The sequence below is a fragment of the Condylura cristata genome, unplaced genomic scaffold (assembly GCF_000260355.1).
Source record: "Condylura cristata isolate star-nosed mole 26May11 unplaced genomic scaffold, ConCri1.0 scaffold00040, whole genome shotgun sequence".
NCBI lineage: Eukaryota > Metazoa > Chordata > Mammalia > Eulipotyphla > Talpidae > Condylura > Condylura cristata.
Window position 1 is genome coordinate 9047641 of NW_004567141.1, and position 23089 is coordinate 9070729.

At 39.6% G+C, this 23089-nt stretch overlaps 1 protein-coding gene across 4 annotated transcripts; it reads right to left on the reverse strand.

Moving 5' to 3' along the window:
* Positions 1 to 30: 30 nt before the first annotated feature.
* Positions 31 to 22038, reverse strand: ZNF879 (zinc finger protein 879). Of its 4 annotated transcripts, none has more exons than XR_001146119.1 (6): positions 21829 to 22038; positions 20343 to 20410; positions 16951 to 17077; positions 16457 to 16552; positions 7034 to 8692; positions 31 to 48 (listed from the first exon to the last, which is right to left on the reverse strand). XR_001146119.1 is itself a non-coding variant. In XM_012733281.1 (6 exons), the coding sequence occupies exons 2-6, from the start codon at positions 20804 to 20806 to the stop codon at positions 7245 to 7247; spliced, it is 1764 nt and encodes a 587-aa protein (XP_012588735.1). In that variant the 5' UTR covers positions 20807 to 20843; positions 21829 to 21900; the 3' UTR covers positions 6314 to 7244. The 4 variants fall into 4 exon arrangements, 3 of the variants coding, with proteins under 3 accessions (XP_012588735.1, XP_012588734.1, XP_012588736.1); XM_012733281.1 differs by lacking the exon at positions 31 to 48 and adding an exon at positions 20782 to 20843 and having other exon boundaries at positions 6314 to 8692; positions 21829 to 21900; XM_012733280.1 differs by lacking the exon at positions 31 to 48 and having other exon boundaries at positions 6314 to 8692.
* Positions 22039 to 23089: the final 1051 nt, after the last annotated feature.

Consider the following 23089-nt stretch of genomic DNA (forward strand, 5'->3'; position numbering starts at 1 on the left):
CTTCTTTTTGCAACAGGCAGATTACCTTTGGTGTTGAAAATGGAATCTCTGCTCATGAAGAGGGAAATGATGCTTGAACAAATGCATGAAGGGCAACTTCAAAACACACACACCAGAACCTACAGGGCAGAGAAGGCAGCACTGGCACTTTTGAGGGTAGAGAGGCTCTCAGAGGCTGGATCAGGTGATAGGTGTTGGGTTCAGAAACAATAGAGGACCCTAGTTACAAAAGCTCTAAGATAGGGTCCATAATCTAAACTGGAATCTAGTCATTGAAGTTGGAATAAATTTTGACTGGGAAATAAGAGTGAGAGGAAGGAGAAAAGAAAGAATGAAAGACAATGCAACACAACAAAAATGTGCATTTTCAACTCCACAGAGATTCAACCATTCTCAGGGGTGTAAAGTGCTTAAATGTGTCACACAAGAATGTGTGCAAAACCTTTAGACTCAAAACCCCAGAAAGGCTACTCTAAGGTGTTCTGACAACAGTTTTTTCTTCATTATAGGAAAGCCTCTTTACTAAGGGAGACCTGGGTGCCATAGTTCTCTGGTATCACTTCCTGGGATAAGGTTCTCTGGGCAGAGTCCAGGCACAGCCACTAGTATTGGCTGAAGAGCATGGCTATGTCCCTAAATATCATTGACTCCTGTAAGGACAACCCCTTCCTGCTCATACCAGAACACCTTCTTCACTGGAAGACTCCAGGGAAGGTGACAGTGGGATGTATAACAATCAATCCTGAAATTTTCAAATCAAGTATATTATTTTTGGAACCCATCAACTATTAATTATTTACTGAGTACCCAGTGGGAACAAAACCTGCTTAAACAGAAGTGGGTAAAGGACAAAGTCCCCCAAGTAGGGAATTAAATCCTAGCCTAGGATCTGTCAAATAACTAAGCACAAACATCTATCTCCTCACTCCCACTCAAAATTCCAATTAAATGGGAGAAAAACAAATCAGAACATATTTTGAGCTATTTTGGAAAACTGGGGAAAATACCATCAGCATGTCAAAAGCATAAAGGAATTTCTGAGTCATAATATTAGTTAACAATTATTAATATGTAACATATTATGATAGGAAATTTTAAATATAGTGTGTCATTTAGTTTCAAAGAAATCCTATGAGGAAGATACTAAAAGCATTTTCCAGATGAAGGAACACTTCAGAAAGGTTCAGTAAATCTCCAAAGTAAAAAATTAGAATGTGGTAGAGCTAGGATCAAAATTCAGGCAGATAGCTAGACTATCCTGTCAGATGCATTTCCACTGACTTTGAAAACTGAATGAACCAAAAGGTATGCAAGACTACAGAGGTGCAAGAGGGAACTGTTGAGAAAATAAGTTCTTCGAGATCCCAAGTTATACTTCCAAATGTGAGAAAACAAAGACTGGGCAGGCAGCAACTTTGTATAAAAAATTAACAAGCATGAAAAATGGTTCAGTGCTTTTGGGAACAATTTTACTGAGAATCTAGAAGAATATACTAGAATATAATAAGATCTTTTCCTTGAGTCTTCTTGGGTGTTTAATCACTTTCTAACATCAGTACTATGAACTCCTCGAAGGTAGAAAAACATGTTTTCTCTTGTATTCCCAGTGCCCTGCAGTGTCCTAAATATAGTCAATGTTCAACAGAGCTTTGCGAGGCATTTCCACAGCCATGGATCATCTAATGACTAAGATACATCCTGAGACCTATGTAATATCATCTGTAAAAAATAATTTTTAGCACTTCCAGAGAGAATGAAAACTTTTATTTGGATCAAGGCTAAGCACTGCAGCCTGGAAAACAGTTTTCAAGTGAACTTTAATCCATTAGAAAAGGATTAATAATGGCAAAAAATCTTGAGGACTTTCCAGTCACATAAAAAGTTGTCAAAATAATGACTAGTTAATGACTGGCTACTATATTTCTAAGCAGATATGTGTACTGCTTAGGTTCTTACAGGATGTAGTCTTTTTTCTTAGATGTTCTTTTAAACATTTTTTCTTTTCTCTTGGGTGGGAATGGCTTAAATGTCAATTATCCAATGGCTCCCTTGCCCTATTTTTAGGCACACTATTCAAAAAGGGCTTCTTTTTCTAATTCTCCCTTCCATTATGGTATATATAGTCTACTACACACTTAGGATATATGTAGGGGCCACAATGATATATGTGCTCCAATATCATTTAACACGACTGTATATCCCTCATGAAAACAAAGATTATCTAATACCCAGCACTCCTCACCAAGCAGCTACTGTAACGAAAGTATATTCAGAGGTGACACAATTTTTGATCAGTGAGCTTAGACATTCCTTAGCAGTCCCTCAATAAATCCAGGGTCCAAAGAACAAGGCTGTAGATTCTGTTTTAATTAGGAAGAAAATTATCTGGACAGAGAATGGAGATATGCTGACATCTTTGAACTTAGAAGATAGTTTGTGAAAAAGACAAATTTCACTTTCTGTCAAATGAGCAGGAAGCAAATGCATGGCTATCCATCCCTTCTTAGTTCTCCACTGAAGGGAGTGCAGAGTGCTGAAGAGGTAGTTTGGAGATGAAAAAGGTGTCATGTGTAACTGGTGTCAAAGAATGGCTCAGAGAAAATTATAACCACTACCAAGTCCACTGGGACAAAATAAAACCACTAACATAAAGTAAAAAAGCATGATTATCAAGCCAACAAAGCTCTGAGTCAATTTGCAACTTCCATCTCCTCCCTGTATTATTCAATCTTCTAATTTCTACAAATTGATGTTTCAACATCCATGTAAGGGTCTATTCTAGGTCTAAGTAACTGTGACTCACCCATAGGTACATGAACTCCTTTGACAAATTTATACTACACATTCTAAGTCACAATGAACATGAATTTCCAGGGGCTGCCACTTTCAAACATATCTGGCCAATCCTAAATCTGTCTTACCATACCCCTTACCTTCCTGAAACCATATAAAGGCACTTGTGCCCACGTCCCCTCTCCCAGCTACATGATGGACCCAGGCACTTCTCCTGTCACTAATGTGTTCTATGAAGGGAACGGTGACTAAAACAAAACTTGTAAACTTTCTCCCCATCTGCACTTGGCTTTAAAATACCTCACCCATATTCACAAAACACTGCCTCATACAAGATGCACATCAGATTATTCCAGTGCCTCTCCTAAACACAAATTCACAGGGGCTGCTTCTCACCATCCACAACTAAAAACAGCCCTCCAAAACCCACACACAAACCTCTTGGGGATGTAGTAAAGAGGGTTTGTGGAGCAGCCAGACAAGTGTCACAGAAAAGTCTTGGCCACAACTGCCTGCACTGGTTGCTTGAGTTTGCATTGGGCTCTGGAACATGCAGCAGCTGGCATCAGAGCTCAACACGTTAAATTTGGGCTATCGGCTCAGGTTGCAGAATGAGACAGCTGCTGTTGAAGTAATCAAAGACGAAGTCTGATGTACACCTTCACCAGGACACTTGAGAGTTTTACAAATACTTTTTTTTTTTAAAGATTTATTTATTTGTGCATACAGAACTGGGGTACAAGCCAGAGGCTCAGGTCTGGTGAAAGGATTCACCAGAGACAGAGTGGGGAGCAGAACAGGCCGACCGACGAAGTATACTGCTGAGGGGAGCAGAGGGCGAGTCAGGAGAGATCTGCTGCACCATGTTGTCACTTTTGGGGCAGATGGGGATCTAACTCATGCTGAAGTGGCTTTAGCTTCTTAGTGCTTGCTGTAACCTGCTGCACCACCAGGGAGGGTCCACACAGTATTTTTAATCCTCAAGGTAATACTGAAAAGCAATGCTACCCTGTTTCCAGATGTAAGGGAGTCAGAACTAGGGAGATATAAGAATGCCCCAAAACCCAAAAATGGTGAAACGTAGAAGCAAGAAGGAAATCCTGATTCTAGCTCGTGACCCCAGTTAATGTAACACTGATGTCTAAGTGTCTCAGTTTCTTCATCTGTAAAGTGGGGGTAGTGTGTGGCCAAACTGCCCCACTACCTGAGGATCAAATGAGTTAACTGGATGACATGATTTAACTAATCCAAGATGCTAGATGCTAGTACATAGCACATGAAAGTTCTCTGTAGGAATTGGCTATTGTATGTTTCACTTAAAAATCACAGAAAATTCAACATAACATTGGAAGTCCTAGCCAGAGCAACAAAACAGGAAAAAGATATACAAGGAATCCAAATAGGGGAAGAAGTAAAACTATTTTTATATGCAGGTGATATGATAATTTACATGGAAAACCCTAAAAAATCTATAGAGAAACTAATCAAAACAATCAACTAGTTTAGTAAGGTAGCAGCATGTAAAATCAACACACAAAAGTCAGAGGCCTTCTGTATGAGCTCAATCCCCGCCTGCCTGGAGATCCACATGGCGCAACAGACCTCTCCTGACCCACCTGCTGCTCTCCTCAGCAGTGTACTTCATCGATATGCCTGTTCTGCTCCTCACTCTGTCTCTGGTGAATCCTCTCACCCTCCGCATCTCTGGCCTGTACCCCAGTTCTGTATGGATAAATAAATCTTAAAAAATTTATGTTGATCCCTAACTCCAAAGGTGATAATATGTAGGGTTTGTGGAAGATAATTGGCATGAGGCCCCACTTCCTTCTTCCCTGTGAGGACACAGTGAGAAGGTATCAGAAATAAACCAAGGTTTGACAGAACACTATCATGTTGCTATCTTGGCTTGGATTTCCCAGCCTTTAGATTAAGAAATGAGTTTCTGTTTATAAGCTCCACAGCCTCTGGTATTTTGATAGAACCCAAATGGACTAAGATTTGTTTAGTAAATCTCCCACCCCCAGTAACAGAATTAAAAATCATTGTGTGGCATTGTGTTACCATTAAATGACTGTAAGCTTGTGTGGTTGGTTTTTCTTCTTGTAATGCCCCTATGGACCTCTCCCCCTATGGCATTGCTGTGGCTCAGGTATTAGGCATGTAGGGCAGGGAGGGCAATGTTTAAAGAAAATTAAATGTGGACTATACCCAAAAACCCAGAAACACTTGCCAGAACTAATACAGCCTGGGGAGAGCCAAGAAAAGCCCAGAGGGGTGAAAGGCAGCCATAGCCATCACCACCACAAACTACAGGCAAGCTGATAAAGCTCAACAAGTACTGGTGGGGCAGAGGAGAAAGTACATTCTCAAAATTGTCAGGTCTTATGCCTTATCCCTCCCAAGAGAAGGGTCAAGCTGGAGAACACCACAGCATTTCTGACATAATGCTCTTCCCAGTCCCAACCTTCCTTAGCGGACACAGCTACACATTGGAGCACAGGATGGGGACTTAAAAACTCGGCCTAAAGCAACACCCCAGGGGCATCGGCATAGTACACCCCAGGAAGGGATACAGTAAGCAGTTCTCATACCCCATTTAAGACGAAGCCCCATCTTCCCCAGCAGTTGCTCTCCTAAAGGACTCTGCCCATTCAGAGACCACTGCCTGGGTATTCTTTTAGTTTGTCTCCAAATGACATTTGCTAATATTAAACAGGCACAACTTTGGATTATTTCATACCACAGTCAAGGGCTAAGGGGCCTCAAAATCCAGTAAGCCCCAAACCTGACGACATAGGTGTGTTGTCTGATTTTCAATTTTTGTATGTCTATTTTTTCAAAGTTTCCTGATGGTTCACTGAATGGCATCTTACAAATGTAAGAATCCCCAGGTACTAAGTAAGTAAGCTGTCATTGATTCGAAAGGTAATAAGTCTATGGGAAACTCACCAGACACTTCAAGCTGACAGGAGTCTTAAAACAATAGCTCAGAACTTTGGTTCTCACAAATTTTAAACAAGTAATCTGATAATTCTAAAAGACAAACACTGAACTGCTTTGCTTACTCCACTTTTTTTTTTTTTTAAGAGTTCCTTGGCAAAAATAGGGAACAAACACCCTTTCAAACAGAATGGGCTTTTGATTCATTAAGCACTTGTCTAATGATAAATGTGGCAACACTAGATGGTGATGGCCTTTGTAGAGCTCATAATTTTAAATTTTACTTGTGAAAAATTTGTTCAGTTTTGCTTATTCTCGGTTTAATTCTAAAATGGGTTAAACAACATAACAATCCATTATGGGAAAAAGCATCTGAACTGAGAACCTGAATTTTTCTGTCTACTGGCCTTCAAAGGGTGAGGAGGATAAGCATACCTAATGGAGAAGGAGAACCATACAGGTTGAACTCATACAGTTCATTATACCTCCTGGGTGATCATCCAAGCTCCTTATTGTTCCTGAGTATTTCTGGAAACCAGAGTGCAAGGAAGTAGGCATAACTTGGGAGCCAAGAGTTGTACTCCCTCGCAATTTTAAACAACATTTGTCAGTAAATTAACTTGCAAAAACAACTGTTGTCTCAACAGTGTTTAATTCTCAACACAAAGGTAAAAACTTTTTAAGGAAAACTGAAATACCATGCATTGTGTTATTTAAAGTGAAGTGCCTTTAGTTCTGACACAGTTTAAAAGGAATAGGGAGAAAATGGGCAGAACTGTAAACCTGCATGGAACAGTGACTTTCTTTTCAGATGAATCTTTTAGGAAGGTGAAGAGAATCCCAAAATCTTAACAATCACCAAATACAGAATTTGCTTTAAACTATTAAAAAAAAATTTCACTGTCTGTGAGGTAGTTACAGGTTACCTGCTTACCTTTCTTTCACAAGACATGTTCCTCAGTAGAACTATAGACTATTTAAATGTAGTTTCAAAAAAAACTTACTACTGAATTTTTCTATTGGCCTTTGAAGTGTGAGGAGGAATAAGCCTTGCTGATGGAGAAGAAGAACCATACAGGTTAAACTCATACAGTTCATTATACCTCCTGGGTGATCATCCATGCTCCCTATTGTTCCTGGGTATTTCTGGAAACCAGAGTGCTCAAAGGAAGTAGGTGCAGCTTGGGATCCTGAAATCTGAGACTTATGGCTTATTTTTACATACTTCAATATGCTCCTTCAGGGTGCCTGTGAAAGCTGGTGACTATTATGTATTGCCAGAAAGAAAATATAAACTTACTAAACTTTATGAGTTTATCAAATCTCAACTGTACAGTCTTCTTCAGATGAAAAACATTTTACAGACCCTTTTGCAGTATTCCTGAAGTTATTCCATACCACGGAGTCTCTACCATTTAATGAGGTCTAAATTCTGAATTAATAGTTCTTCCCAAGATGAATCTTTGACATTAAGTATGGAATGAACTAGTTGGAAGATTTGCCACATGCATTTATGGTTTTTCTCCTGTATGAGTTCTCTGGTGATTTGTAAGGGATGAGCTCTGACTAAAAGCTTTCCCACATTCTTTGCATTTATAAGGCTTTTCTCCCGTATGAATTCTTATATGTGTCATCAAGGATGAACTCTGTCTGAAGGCTTTCCCACATATTTTACAATTAAATGGTTTCTCTCCAGTATGAATTCTCTGGTGCTGAATCAAAGCTGAGCTTTGGTTGAAGGCTTTTTCACAATCATTACATTTATATGGTTTCTCTCCAGTATGAATTTTTCGATGAGTATTAACTGCTGAGTGGGAACTGAAAGCTTTTCCACATTCTTTACAATTATATGGTTTCTCTCCAGTATGGATTCTGTTGTGTATATTAAGCCGTGAAATCCAGGAGAAAGCTTTCCCACATTCGTTACATTTGTAGGGCTTTTCTCCAGTATGAATTCTTTGATGCTGTATGAGAGCAGAACTTTGGCTAAAGGCTTTCCCACAGTCTTTGCATGCATAAGGCTTCTCACCAGTGTGAATTCTCTGATGTATAATAAGGGCTGAGTGGTAACTGAATACCTTCCCACACTCATTACAATTAAAGGGTTTCTCTCCAGTGTGAATTCTATGGTGTCTACTTAGCCGTGATATTGAAGTAAAGGCTTTCCCACACTGGCTACATTCATACGGCTTCTCTCCAGTATGAATTCTATGGTGCTGAATAAGAGAAGAGCACTGGCTAAAGGCTCTTCCGCATTCATTACACTTATAGGGCTTTTCTCCAGTGTGAATTCGTTGGTGATTATTAAGGGATGAACTACCTTTAAATGTTTTTCCACATTCATTACATTTATAGGGTCTCTCTCCAGTATGCATTCTCTGATGTCCAATGAGGGATGTAGTGAAACTGAAAGCCTTTCCACATTCACTACATATATATGGTTTCTCTCCAGTATGAACTCTCAGGTGCTGAGTTAGAGATGAGCTTTGGCTGAAAGCTTTTCTACATTCTTTACATTTATAAAGTTTCTCTCCAGTATGGATTCTCTGATGCTTACTCAGGGAAGAATTGTGGAGGAAGACTTTCCCACAGATATTACATTTGTAACACTTACGTACTGTATCAATTCCTAGTTGTTTAAATAGTACTGAAAACTGTTGTGAATAGGGTTTCTGTCCTCTAGAAACAATTCTGGGTTTTCTAGTAAGTGATGGCTGTAAACCAGTATTTTGTGCAAGTTCAATATCTGTAAAGCTCTTCTCTTTGAAGGAGGTTTTTTTGATGGTAACTAGTATTTTCTTGACAGGTTTGTCCTTTTTGCCTCGTTGTCTTTGCAGTTTGTTCTCATCTATGTAGGTTTTTCCGAAACTCAGGTCAAAAAGACTGTCACCTATGAGTTTATTCATTATTTTCTGATTTTCTTCTTTGGAAACTCTGGTTTCAAAGAGATGCTCCCACTCTAAAATAAACAAAACATGTCAGTCTCTCTTTTACTGGAAATAAAGAAAAGTGATAGTAAAGTATACAAGGCTAGCTAACAAATATGTCTTTGGAGTCTTAGGAAAAGACAGTAAAAAGGATGGGAGGTTCTCCTAGATGGGAAGGATGTGAAGAAACCTCTATGCAGGTTGGCTGAGGAACTCAAAGGCACTCTTTTATTAATTAAAGAAGGTGGCAGGGCTTGTCTAATAACAGCACAGTTCAATGAGATAAAGCACATTACTACATCATCAGCTTGTGCTATTCTTCAGCTTAATGTCCTCAATTAGCCACCAGTGCACTCAAGGTAAAGCCAAGAAAACTGCAGAGAAGATATAAATAAAAACTGGAAAGGCTGTTGCCCTAAAATATTTTTGAAACATACCCTCAATTACTGCTGTTTGGGACTCACCTTAGACCTATAAATAATGTGGTTAACATTCACTGACTCACTTAAGACAATAATATAATATTTACTAGGTACCAACCATGCATCAAACAAAGGTCAAGGCTGGATTACAGAGAATCAGTGAGGCAACAGTCAAACTTCCATAAACTTCACATTTTACTAGTAGGTTTTGACAATAGCCAAGTAACCAAATTAAAGTAAGTTCTACAAATGAAAAATATGAAAACAATGGCAAAGCCTACTAAGAGCAAAAAATTGATTTACTAAACTAGGATATGAGAAAATAAAGGCAAGATCTACATAAAAGCTGACCATGTAAAAATGTGGGTACAAGATGATTTCAGTCAAAAAGGGCAGCTGGCCCTCCCTGGTGGCGCAGCGGGTTAAAGCACAGCACTGAGAAGCTAAAGCCACTTCCGCATGAGTTCGATTCCCGCCTGCCCCGGAGGAGACCACATGGCGTGGCAGACCTCTCCTGACCCGCCCGCTGCTCCCCTCAGCAGTGTACTTCGTTGATCTGCCTGTTCTGCTCCCCACTCTGTCTCTGGTGAAGCCTCTCGCCGCCCCTGCACCTCTGGCCTGTACCCCAGTTCTGTATGCATAAATAAATCTTTAAAAAAAAAAAAAAGGGCAGCTAATTTGAAGGAATATATTTTGGGCATTCTAGGAACATAAAGTGTGGCCTAAGCAAGAGTGAAAAAGGGGAGTGTGCTACAAGGAAAGAAAAGAAGTGTCAGTAGTCATACCAAGTGTAAAATGATAAGCTATAGGAAAGTGTTTGGAATTTCTTCTAAGGATCACGGGGAATTAGAAGGGTTAAGATGAATAAGCTTTGTTTACAAAAGGTCACTGTGGTTGTGTGAGAATGGACAGTAATGGGGTGGAGGTAAAGAAAACAAGGCAGATAGCAAAGCAGCCAATCTGGAGGTTGTCCAATGTTCCTGGATTGAGATGATGGCATTTACATTAGCATAATAGTGGAGGTAAGAACTTTAGGGTATTTTGGAGGTAGTGATGACAGGTATCTTTACCTCTGAACACTGAAAGAGAGCAATCAAGGATCACACCTCATTTTTGTCTTAGGCAGCTTGATGGAGATGGTGCCATAGTATGATATGGAGAATAGTGACAGAAGAGTACATTCTTGAGAGTATTTTTTATCTACTTTATTATCATTTAGGTTACAGCACAAGAAACTGAATAATAGATTCAAAAGGAATAAATATACATTATAAAAGGCCACTTATTTTCATAACTAAAAAGGAAAACAAAAAATTGGGAAAATACAGAAAAATACAAAAATGAAAGCAGATCATTCGTGAATATATGAGATAAATATAATTACTGGTAAATGTAAAGTTTAGTGCACAAGAATTTTTCTGTATATAAAAAAAACCCTTTTACTTAAAAAAATGAGTTGCAATTGAGCTTTCCTCTTACCTCCACTTCACTTAAAAGAAAAAAGTGGGCCTCTCTCCATGTCAGTAACTGTAAGCTGATAGCACCACTGTGCTGACTGTATCATATACCAATGCATTTACACATAAAAAAAAAAACCCTTCTGAGGCATTAGCTATCTTTCTTCCCATTAATATTTCATATGATGACAGATACACATTTACCCCATACTGCAATTTTTCAACAATTATGGGATTATTTTAAGATAAATTTATAAGTCAGAGTATGATTTTAATAAAGCCATACTATCCTTCAGAAAGATTATACCAACCAAAATCCCACTAAAGATACTGCTTATCACTCAGAGTAGCAGCATAACACTGGGTATGTATTCCTAATATCTGTAAACTTAAAAAGGAAGAAATGGAATCTCATTGCTAGTTTGAATTTCACTAATGATAATGAAGCTGGAGAGTTATATAAAAATTCTGTGTGAATTGTCAATTTACAATACTTACCTTTTGTATCACAATCTTTTGTACTGTAATTATTTATCTTATGAACTGTTTCACTTTATACTATTCATTTATGTTACATAGTCTGAGTAATAATATTAACTGGATAAAAACTGGAAACTAAAATTTCAAAAAAACAAATTGCTTAATGAAATATGATTATATTACATTACTAAATAGTTGGAATAATTCTTTCAATAACACAGACCTCTATTAGGGGAGCCTGTAGCACTGAAGGACATTCCAATTCAAAAAAAGTCTTGAAAACAGTATGTATAGTCAAACACTGTTTCCTTCTCGCTTTCTACATGAGTCTGTTCATCATATAAAAGTATACTTAAATATTCATAGTCTAATAGGATAAGTGGAAAAATATTAAGAAAGGTTTATGATGGTAAAATTTCAGGTAAATCTCCTGTACTTCCTAGCTTATCTCTTTTTTATAATACCATGTATACTGTATATAAATTTAAAGTAATTTTTAACTACTTGAAAGTCAATATGATAATAAAGATTTATGTGCTATTGCTAACCAAACAATATATTGTTTAGTAGCTATTAAATAAGAGGGGGATTTAAAATGAAATCAAAAATACCTTGTATTTAATGGAAATGAACATACAAGTTACCGGAATCTATGGGTTGTAACAAAATCAGTCCTAAGGGGAAAGACAATTGCCATACAGGTCTACATGACAAAAAGGAAAAAAAAAGGAAAAGAGAAAAGCACCCAAAAATTTACTGTCATACCTAAAAAATAAACAATAAATAAAAGAGCAAAATAAACGGCAAAGGAATAGTTTCACTGAAACAAAAAGTTGACTCTTCAGGAAGATAAAACAGACAAATCTTTTGCTAAGCTAACAGAGAAAACATTAACAAATAGAAGTAGATATGAAACAAAAATCACTACATAGTACAGAAATACAGAAGTAGATATGAAACAAAAATTACCACATGGTGCAGAAATACAAAAGATTATAAGACATTGCTATAAACAACTATATGCCAATGAATTAGAGAACACTGAAGAATTGGACAGATTTTTAGATCAATATAGTTTGCCAATACTAAACCAGGAAGGAACAGAAGAACAAGACAAAGCACGCATGGAATTGAAACAGCAATGTAAATTCTTTCAAAAAACAAAAACCTGGAACTAGGTAACTTTACAATTCAATTTTATCTAGTTTTGAAGAACCAATGCCCAAGGTACTCCAATTGTCAAAAGATGGTGTTCCATAATACATTTTGTGACATTAACATGACTCTAATACTGAAATGGAAAGACAGAACAGGAAAACTAATATCCCTGATGAGTACTAATGAAAACAATCCAGCAAAATACTACCAAATTAAATTCAACAATATTTACAAGGGTTATATACTCCAGAGAAGCAAAGAATAACTCAACATACATAAATCAATGTAATGTAATATATAACATCAATAAAAATAAAGATAAAAAATGTAATATCCACAGAGGCAGAGAAAGCACTTAAGAATAAAAGGATCCTACCATTAACATAGTAAAAGTCATATATCACAAACCTAGGTAGAGTCAATATAATATTTAATGGTGAAATACCTAAAGCTTCACTCTTAAGATCAAGAACAAGACAAGGATCCCCACTATCCCTTCTGTTTAGCATAGTATTTTATTGGTCACAGCTTTCAGTTAAACAGAAATAAAAGAACTCCAAATCAGAAAAGAAAGGAAGTAATCACTATTCACAGGTGATCTTGTATCTAGAACACCCAAAGGTAAAATCAAAAGGTTATGAGAAAACAATAAATCAATACAGCAATGAGGCAAATTACACACAACATCAGCATACAAAAACCCACAGCATTTATATATATATATATAAGGAATGAGAAGAAATCAAGAAAATAACTCCATTTACTATTGCCTCAAAAAGAATCAAGTACATCAGAGTTAGCCTAAATAAAGAGGTGAAAGAGCTAAACAATGAGATTTCAAGATGTTATTAAATAAATAGTAGTAACATAAAGTGATGGAAAGATATCCTATGCTCATGCATGTGGAGAGTCAATATAATGCAAGTTACTATCCTGGCTAAAGCAATATGTAAATTTGATACACTTTCCATCAAAATACTCACAATATTTTGCAATGAAAATTAGTCAAATTCATATGAAATCATAAAAGGCATCAAATAATAATACTTAGGAAAAAGGAAATGGAGGCATCATGTTACCCGACTTAAAACTTTACTACAAAGCAGCAGTCTTAAAAACAATATGGTATTGGCACAAAAAATAGATACATAGATGAATGGATGAGAACCAAAGTCCAGAAATAAATCCATATACACAGCAGTAACTAACCTATGGTAAAGCAGCCACAACCACACAATGGGGAGAGTCTCTTTAATAAGTGGTGCCAGTAAAATTGGAAGGCTACACATAAAAGAAAGTTGGAACACTCTTAAATTTCACGCACAAAAATAAATTCCCAATGGGTTAAAGATTTAGATATAAAACCTAAAAATGTAAACTTATAAATTTAAAGATTTAAAACCTGTATATGTAAACACTGACAATATGTTCCATGACATGAATGATAAAATTGGAGACTCAATCACTGTAGCAGGAGAAAGAGAAGCAAAAATAAACAACTGGAATTACTTTCAGCACATAACTGACAACATGTAATGAGTTTAAAAAGATATCCTTCTTAATGGTAGAAAATATTCACACAATATAAAACTGACAAGAAGTTAATACCCACAATACATAAAAAATTTTCACAGTTCAACAACGGAAAAACAACTCAATAAACAGGCACAGATAATTCACTAAACAGGATAGCCATGCCAATAGAAAAGAATGTTCAGCATTGCTTGACACAAGCTATGCAACCTCTATCGACTGACATACTCCGGATCGAGAAGGAAGTACTCTGAAAAATCAGACTTTCCATGCTAACTTATGTTACGACCTCCCTTTTTTGTTTAATCATAATATCAAAATATTCTAAACAACCTTCAGTTTACAACTGGATTGCCTTAGCCTCATAAGGTGCTGCCTGGTTCAGACAGACAAGCACAGCACCAGGGCGAGAAATTCTTCTTGAAGTCAAAAGTGATCTTACAATTGGCTGATTGATAAAAGCAATTGGCTGTTATTGCAAAGTCAATATTGAGGCAATACTGGAATATACTCTTACTGCCCGGATGGAGGAAAACCCAAATCTCATCACTCTACTATCTCACATAGGCTTCTATTCAGTTTCTAAATAACCACTCAAACTTTCTACTATCTTGTCTTTATATGGAAATTCACCAAGTCTCCTATTCAGAGCTAATTAAGTTTTCTACCGTCTAGACTTCAAGGAAATTCACTTAAACTTTCTAACAAGTTTTCAAAGACCTTTACTGTAATTTGATTTATAAGAAATTTCCTCTTCCTGCCCTCACTTTACTTTACCCCCTTGGATGTCTCAATGAGAATAAAAGCCATTAAGTAGTAGATAAGGTTTAGGGACTTTATTTTGGCTAATCTTCACTGTGGTAAATATAGTAATATTAGCCTTAAACTTTGTGAATCTATGTACCTGATTTAACCTTGATAGACTGATTTTTAAAAAGTTATAATCTCAACTAAAGGTCAAAACAAGGTGATCATAATCTCAGTCCATTTCATATGCTAATGTCATCCCACTGCTTGCTTAAAATATATAAAATAAACCTCTGTTGAAGGCAGAACTGGAAGACTTGCACCCAACTCTGATTTCCGTGTCTTCCTCACGCCTGCTCCCCTTTTTTCCCCCTTTTTTAGAAATCTCAGCTCCCCGATGCCACTCCCACCTTGAGACCCTGCCTGTTCTGCCCCCCAGTAATGCATAGTCAGGGACAAAGAGTCTCCAACACTTGCTTCCAATGCAAGTTAAAACTACAAAGAGATATAATCTCACACCCATGAAAATGGTATATTGAAAAGATCCCCCAATAAGTGCTGGAGGAGATGTGAAGAAAGAGAAACCCTATCATAATGCTGGTGGGAATATCATTGATGCAACCATTGAGGTGAGCAATCTGGATTTACCTTAAAAAACTAAAAATGGGCCCTCCCTGGTGGCACAGCAGATTAAAGCACAGCACTAAGAAGCTTAAGCCACTTCTGCATGAGTTCGAGTGCCGCCTGCCCTGGAGATCCACATGGTGAGGTAGATCTCTCCTGACCCGCCCACTGCTCCCCTCAGCAGTGTACTTTGTCGATCTGCCTGTTCTGTACCCCACTCTGTCTCTGGTGAATACTCTCACCCTCCGCATCTCTGGCCTGTGCCCCAGTTCTGTATGAACAAATAAATAAATCTTTAAAAAAAAAAAAACTACTAAAAATGGAAGTAAATACTCTATGATTCAGCATCCCCACTCTCAAGCATCTTGGCCAAAACACATTAAACCATTAAGATAAACACTATATGCTATACTATGTTTATGGCTGCACAATTTATAATAGCTAGGGCATGGGTACAGCCTAAATGTTTATCAACAGATGACTGGATCAAGAAAATGTGGTATATCCACATTGTGGAACACAATTCTGCCATAAGGAAAGATGCAATGCAGTCATTTACAGCCAAATAAAGGAAGCTTAAGGGAATAATTGAAGTAAAGCAAGTCAGAATGTCATAAACAAATACTAGACATTATCATACAGATGATCTAATGAAAATACTTCATCATTCTTCAAATATTCCAGTTAAACCAAAAGGGAAACTTTGAAAACAGAGTTCATGAATGAAGACTGAGCTGAAAAAGAAAGCCTGTTTCCTGTCATCCTGAAATAAATGCTGGATAAGAAACAAAACTCGAGAGCCATCCTCTGATGTCAGATACAGACAATATTCTAAATAAACAGAAATCACAGCTGATGATGTAGGTCACAGCCTAGCAGTCAATTTTGAAATTTTTCACATGAAAGATTTAGAAAGATGGCACAATAAATGTGTGCATACCTGCCTAAAATAATTACCATGTTGTTATCAATGTTCACTCTCTCACACATGTGTACGTAACTAACATACATAGGCTTTTTCTTTTCGCTGAGTCATGTACATTTCAGATAAAATACGTAATAGCAAAAAAAAAAGGTAGAAGGAACTGAGAAGGATGTATCGATAGTACAGTGAAAACTTCAAGGAAAAAAAAAATAAGAAGCTATGACTCACCAACCTTTACACATCTTTTATGCTATATAAGCTGCACTCAAATTGCAGGGACATATGACAAAGGTACACCCACAAAGGGTGAATTCAATTCTCCCTCTGAATCTCATGCAATAGTCTAAAAGTCAGAGAGGCTATGCCCTTTCTAGCATCTCCCACCAGGCCTAGTCAGTGCCAGCTGGTTAGAAAATGCTGTGCCCATATCCCAATAACTCTGTCACTCACCTAGACATGTACCTTGAAAAACTCCTTTTTTCACCATGCAAGGATCTTCCCCTTGTTGTAACTGGAAGATAATCTTTGGTTTGGAAAACAGAATTCCTGTTCAAGAAGAAAAAGAATATAAGTCTGCAGAACAGACACCAGTGGCCTTTCTGGCACAGAGCTATGTCCTGGGGTAGTGGGGCTGCTGAAGGAGAGAGAATAGTTTGTTCTAAGAGGAACTTAAAAGTGGATTTTCAGGGAATGGCCAGGACATGTCTTAGGAAGAAATTTAGGACTGGTTGGCATTCCTCTAAGCTGGAATTGCTTGTGAGATCCAGGACACAGCTCAAGAGACAGAAGATGGGAAAGGGATAGAAAAAACTGCCATTATCAAATCAAATAGCCAAGACTTCCCCAGCAGCTCGGAATAGCAGCTGCTGCTCCCCTGGCCCACCTGAAGGCTGCACTTCGGCAAGCTCCCACAGCAGATTCTCATCACAAAGAAAAAGTCTCACCCAGAGAGACTAGGGTGCTGTAGTTCTCCAGCATCACCTCCCGGTACAGGGTTCTCTGCGCAGAATCCAGGCACCGCCACTCATCCTGACTGAAGAACACGGCCACATCCCTGAATGTCACAGACTCCTGTAACAGCAAACCCATTCTTACTTACTGTGGACCATCCCCACACTAGATGACTGTGTAGTAACCCTGTCACCACACAAGATCCAGAGAACAAGCTGAGTGCTTCTTGCTCAGTAATGAATATATTGTGTACTCTCAGAAAGGTTAAGCATAACAGCGACAGAGGAAAAGCACTTGAAATTAAACCTGAATGATGGAGACACAGACTTTTAGATTTGATCTAAAATATTCAATAACCTAGAACAAACTCCCAATGTACAGGTGAGACATGGCAATCAGGTTATAGGAGGTTCTCAACACTCACATCCAGGAAGGAATAAGTGTCATCTCCATGGGTCATCTTTGCATCCTAAGGGACAGAGATCAGCATTCCAGTAGGCAATGCTCTCAGAAAGTAGACCACTGTCCAATAGTCAGGTGAAAAGGCCTGGACTGGGATTCACCCTCTCTACCCCAGAAGCCTTTGTTCCTCCACTTCTTTCCCACTTCATTGCACTACAAGATATCTTGCTGAAACCAGTGGTCCCTTTCTTTAAGTATTAAGAATCTTTTATTTTGTTATTATTTTTTAAAGTTATTTATTTGTGCATACAGGAATGGGGTACAGACCAGAGGTATGGGGAATAGAGGGTGTGAGGAGTGACCAGAGACATAGTGGGGAGCAGAACAGGAAACAGACAGATCTACTGAAATACACAGCTGAGGTTAGTATTGAGCAAGATAGGTCTGCTGTGTCCCATGGGTCAGCTCCCTGACGGGGGATCAAACTTACGTTGCAGTGTCTGCACACAGCCTCACAGTGCTGCACTTTAACCCCTTGTACCACCAGGGAGGCCTTTTTATTTAATTTTTTAAAAAATATTTATTTATTGGCCCTCCCTGGTGGCGCAGCGGATTAAAGCACAGCACTGAGAATCTAAAGCCGCTTCCGCATGAGTTTGATTCCCGCCTGCCCCGGAGGTGACCACATGGCGCGGCAGACCTCTCCTGACCCGCCCGCTGCTCCCCTCAGCAGTGTACTTCGTCGATCTGCCTGTTCTGTTCCCCACTGTGTCTTTGGTGAAGCCTCTCACCGCCCCTGAGCCTCTGGCCTGTACCCCAGTTCTGTTTGCACAAATAAATCTTTAAAAAAAAAAAATTTATTTATTTATGCATACAGAACTGGGGTACAGGTCAGAGGTGCAGGGGCAGTGAGAGGATTCACCAGAGACAGAGAAGGGAACAGAACAGACTGACAAAGTACTGAGGGGAGCAGTGGGCAGGCCAGGAGAGGTCTGCTGCGCCATGTGGATCACCTGTGGGGCAGGGACTGAACTCATGCTAAAGTGGCTTTAGCTACTTAGTGCTGTGCTTTAACTGCTGCACCACCAGGGAGGGCTGAGAGCCTCTTATTTTGATAGCAAACCAGGAAAGACCAGCAAACAAAATAAAAATTAATCTAACTTTCTACTACCAGAAGCAAGTTTTGTTAGCTTCTTGCTATAAGGCTCTTCTTACTATAAGGCCCTTTCCATATGCTAATATTGTTCTAGAATGTTTTTCAAAATGAAATCTTCAGCAAAAAACTATATCCCACTTGTACGGGAACAACACTTGCCACCCCAAAAATGTCTATTTGGCATAAGGGTTATTTTGGGCTTATTATTTTTAAGAAAGGAAGGCTCAGAAGCTTTTCCTTATCTCTCCCTAAACTCCTAAAAGGATTTAGATGGAGCCTATTCCAGGAAAAGAATTCTCATCAGAGATAACTACACAGAAATTTCAATAGGTATGGTAGGCTAGGGGAAATGAGCAAGACCTGTTAAATCCCTTTCTGTGTTACTTTGTTTCTGCATAGTATGGCAAACATTGAGGAAACATTTGCTTCTCTCATTTTCCTACCAATGGACTTTCCTACCTTTGAAATTCTAGATTACTATCAATTTCTTTCTAGCTGGACATATAAAACCCAACTGCCAAATAGTTACAGATCCTCATGTCTTTCCGTAGTTCCCATTCATATAAAATTAGTGTTTTCTCCTGTTTGTCTTATGTCAATTTAAATATTGTAAGCCACAAGGACCAAGGAGAAAAAATTCTCCTACCCTCAGTTCTGTCACAGTTGTCAGGGCTTTCACTGGCTGGACACTGCATCCTCCAAGATAGCAGCTGCTAAACTGGGATCTCTGACAAGACCTGGCAGAAGGTGAGAATTCTTACCACCTTTGCCTCCAGTCCAGTGGAAATAAGGATGATTAACAGTAATTTTTAGACATGCCAAAGAAACAAGGAGAGAAGGAAAATTCTTCCTCTCCTAGACAATGAATTTCTTTACCTGCTATCCAGTATTGCACTGTCTGGATGAATCAGTTTATTTTAACTCATCTACTCATGGACATTTAGATGGCTTCCACTTCTGTAACTCTAAAAATGCTGGATTAGGGATATCCACATCATCATCAAAAAATAAATGCAAAATTTATTTTTTTATCTATTGTGTGACTAATTTATCACCTCACTGTAAATTGCAAAATTGCAATGTATTCACCTAGCTTTGTAGGAATGAGCTTTCTGTCTTTGCAGGATTGCATGCATTCTGGTATTTTGAGCTATGATAATTCTATTTGTCTACTACCTTGTGGAGAGGTTTTCTGGGCTGAGATGAGACTAACTTTCAAATTATTACCCCAAGTGCTATGACAAGCAAAGAAGGAAGAGATCATTGTGGATTAGATGCTTCCCACTTGTAGGAAAACCACCTACCACAAGTTTCAACTTCTTTTCCTTTCACCATCAATGTAAGTTCTATACTGTTTTTGAATCTAAACTAGTACAGTACTAGGGAGTATCTCTGACTTTATCTGCTGACTCAGAGTTCTTTTCTCTTAGATTTTTAGAAAATCAGCTGGACCCTTGCCAAGTTCTATACCCATTGATAAGTCCTCAGTTTCTTGACGGAAAACGCTAGGCCTTTTCTCAGCTAATCTCAGCATTCTGTAGAAGAATTTTTCCACTTTTCTCTGTCACTACCCTCCAAAGGGCAAAAACTAACGAGGATCTTTCACTGAGTTCTGGCTGTGGCAGTAGCAATGGGTTGGTGGCCTGCTCAATTCCTAGTCCACAAGTACTTTAAGTAGGGAATTACAATGAAACTGGTTCTGAAACGAGGAAAATTACTTCCTTCTAGAGTGTACCTGCAAGGCCCTATGAAAAGCTCAGTAATGAAAGAAGCAAGTTCACTACCTCTGATGCCAAAAGGCAGGTGAAGAGAGAAGGCTTTACTCACCTGAGCCTGGACTGGCAGCAACCTTGTGACCATTTTCCCTTCCTCACTGCCCCTCATGGATAAGGTACCTAAAAGAGAAACATACTGTGAGGTCTCTCCATTCTGTATGCACTTTGCCCTCACTAGGTGTAAGAAAAAGGAGTTAAAATAGGGCTATCCTTCACTTTCCATACAAGAGATAGCTTACAACCTTGAAATACTGTTCATAGCATCTATATAGTAAACAACAGATGGGCCCTGTGTTTACAACAATGTATCAGTTGCGTGTGTCTAAGGGCACCTAACAATGAAAAAGGGGCTAAGCAGCAGAGTTGCTGGTGTGCCTCACACAGAGTTGGAATCAAAGGCAGTTGTCTCTGCCTGCCAAAGTATACTGCCCCATTTTGGTATAAACAGCCTGCAAAAGCCAAGGATTTGTTAGAACTGACAATGAACCTACCTGACCTAGGATGGCTGCACAACATTAGGCCAACCCTGGTAGGATATCATATTCTAAATAGCCTGCAAAGGGAAGACAGAGTCAGTCAGGGCAGCACTGGCAATCCAGAGTCAGAGAGGCCCTATGCGTAGTTGCCCAAACCAGGAGTGGCTAGTGTTGGAACCAAAGAAAGGTATGCTTGTGTGGCATGATGATTACTTTGTACTGAGCAAAACTGGACACAAGACCCAACAAGAAAGATGTTTGCTTAATTAGCTCCCTAAAAACAGGAAATCGCTGGGAAGAAGGAGACAGTCTTACAGCTTCCTGTCCAACAGCACCAACATACGTTCAGTCAAAGGACCAGTACCTTTCAGCCAGCGGTTTATAACCATGTAGTGTACAGTAACAGTCTCACTGAGACACTCCGTAAGTGGCACAATTTCCCCATACACCTGAATTCGGGCTTTTAAAGCTGCAGTATCATTTGAAAAACTGAAAGAGCCAAACCAAACTAGGTCCCAACCGACCTCTTCCCTTCTTGGCAGATGTTTCTGGGAAGGGGAGTCATCAAAAGTTACTAAATGTAACAGGAAACATTATGTACTCATCTTCCTTTTGCCACAACCCCCTAAAAGCCCAAGACTCGGGAGAACAGCGTCAGTAGTTAGAAATGAATTTAAAATCTCGACAAAGAGGAATAACTACGTAAGCAGACACAATTAGGCTAAAAAGGGAAATACTGAATTCACTCTCAGTTTCACTTTTGGAAAACAATGCCAAATAAGCCAGGCTCAGGAAAAAAAAAAAAGATAAACGCTCAGCTGAAACACGGGGTAAGGTGTGGGGTCTGAGGGGGAGCACCAACATGACAAGTGGAAATCGCCCTAAGGTTCACGAACCCTGAAATAAGGTACCAATCGCTGCAATCCGGGCGGCCGGGGTCACGTCGCCAGGCTCCCGGCCCAACACCCAGGCCCCGCCCACGGGCAAGCGCAGCCCCGACTTCCTGCCTCAGGACGACGCAAGGCGGACCCACCTCGGCGACGCCCCCTTCAGCCCGCGCACCTGTGGAGGCCGCGGCGGCTCCCAGTTGCCCCTTCGCGGGCGGCCGGCCAGTCCCAGAGCCGCACCGGCGAGCCCCCTCCGCCAGCATCCTCTACCGGGGCTCGTCGCCACCAGCACGCCAGGCGGCGCAGGGGTTCCCGAAAGGCAGAGCACCTGTGCAGCGGATATGTTTCGTCGCCGCCGCCAGGCTGTGTGGGGCAACTGCGCCCGCCCGTGACAGAACCCGCGGCCGCAGCCGAGCGCCCCTGTGCGCTGTTCAAACTGTTTCCCTGACGTCGCCACGCGCCGCCCTCTACGGAGACGGACAAGGGCCAAGAAAACGCGGCTGCAGCGAGCGGACGTGCTGGCACCTGCAGAAGCCTGTCAGTTGTACCTTCTAAAGTCTTAACAAGACAAGGACATAACGGTTGTATCTTTTGTACGCTTTTTATTCGTAATTATAACAATGGGAAGGAAAAGTGAGCAAGTATCCAAAAATGAAGACTGACAGTTACTGCCTCTTGGTTAGAGAACACACTGTGAGGCTCTTTTTAACACCCTTTTAAATTTAAAAAATGTCTGCACTTTGTAATCTATGCAATACATGCATTTAACTGACACTCATACTGGGTAGAAACAGAAACCCAGTATTTTCCTGATAGCCACTACTTCTTTTAAATGATCCCTTTAAGGAATCAAGGAAGCTTGGTAAATAATGTGAAAAAAAAATCTGGGGTCACAGTGTTAAAGAGTATGACAAACATTTCAAAGTAAAAATTACTAAAGTGTGAATTGAGCTGTTAGGCCCTTATGCCCCTCTGTCTGAGTCTCTGACAAACCCTGGGCCTAGAAAGGAGGGCAGGCATGTAGCATTCCTGGTACCAGCTCCTGGAACTGGCTGAAACCAGACCCTGATATCAGCTCCTGACTCAAGACTGAGACGTCTGTTCTTAGAAAGCCGTCCTTGAGCGCTGTGAAGCTTGTTACTCTTTGAATTTGCACCGGCTATGACATGTAATGGCCGATAAGGGCCTATATATTCTCTGATTCCTATGGTCTGGGTCTTGGTCTCCCTGTGTGGCCTGCGTGCCTGTAGGAAGGCTTGACCCCAGCTAGCTGGCTTAATAAACTCTGCTTGTTTGTGCATCTCTGGTCCTGTTCTTTGTCGCGGGGGACAACCGGGTGATTTCGGACCCTAACAGAGCCATTAAGGAAATGAAAAGCAAAACCATAGTGAGATACCACTTCATATCCATTATGAAGACCTCTATAGAAATGAAAT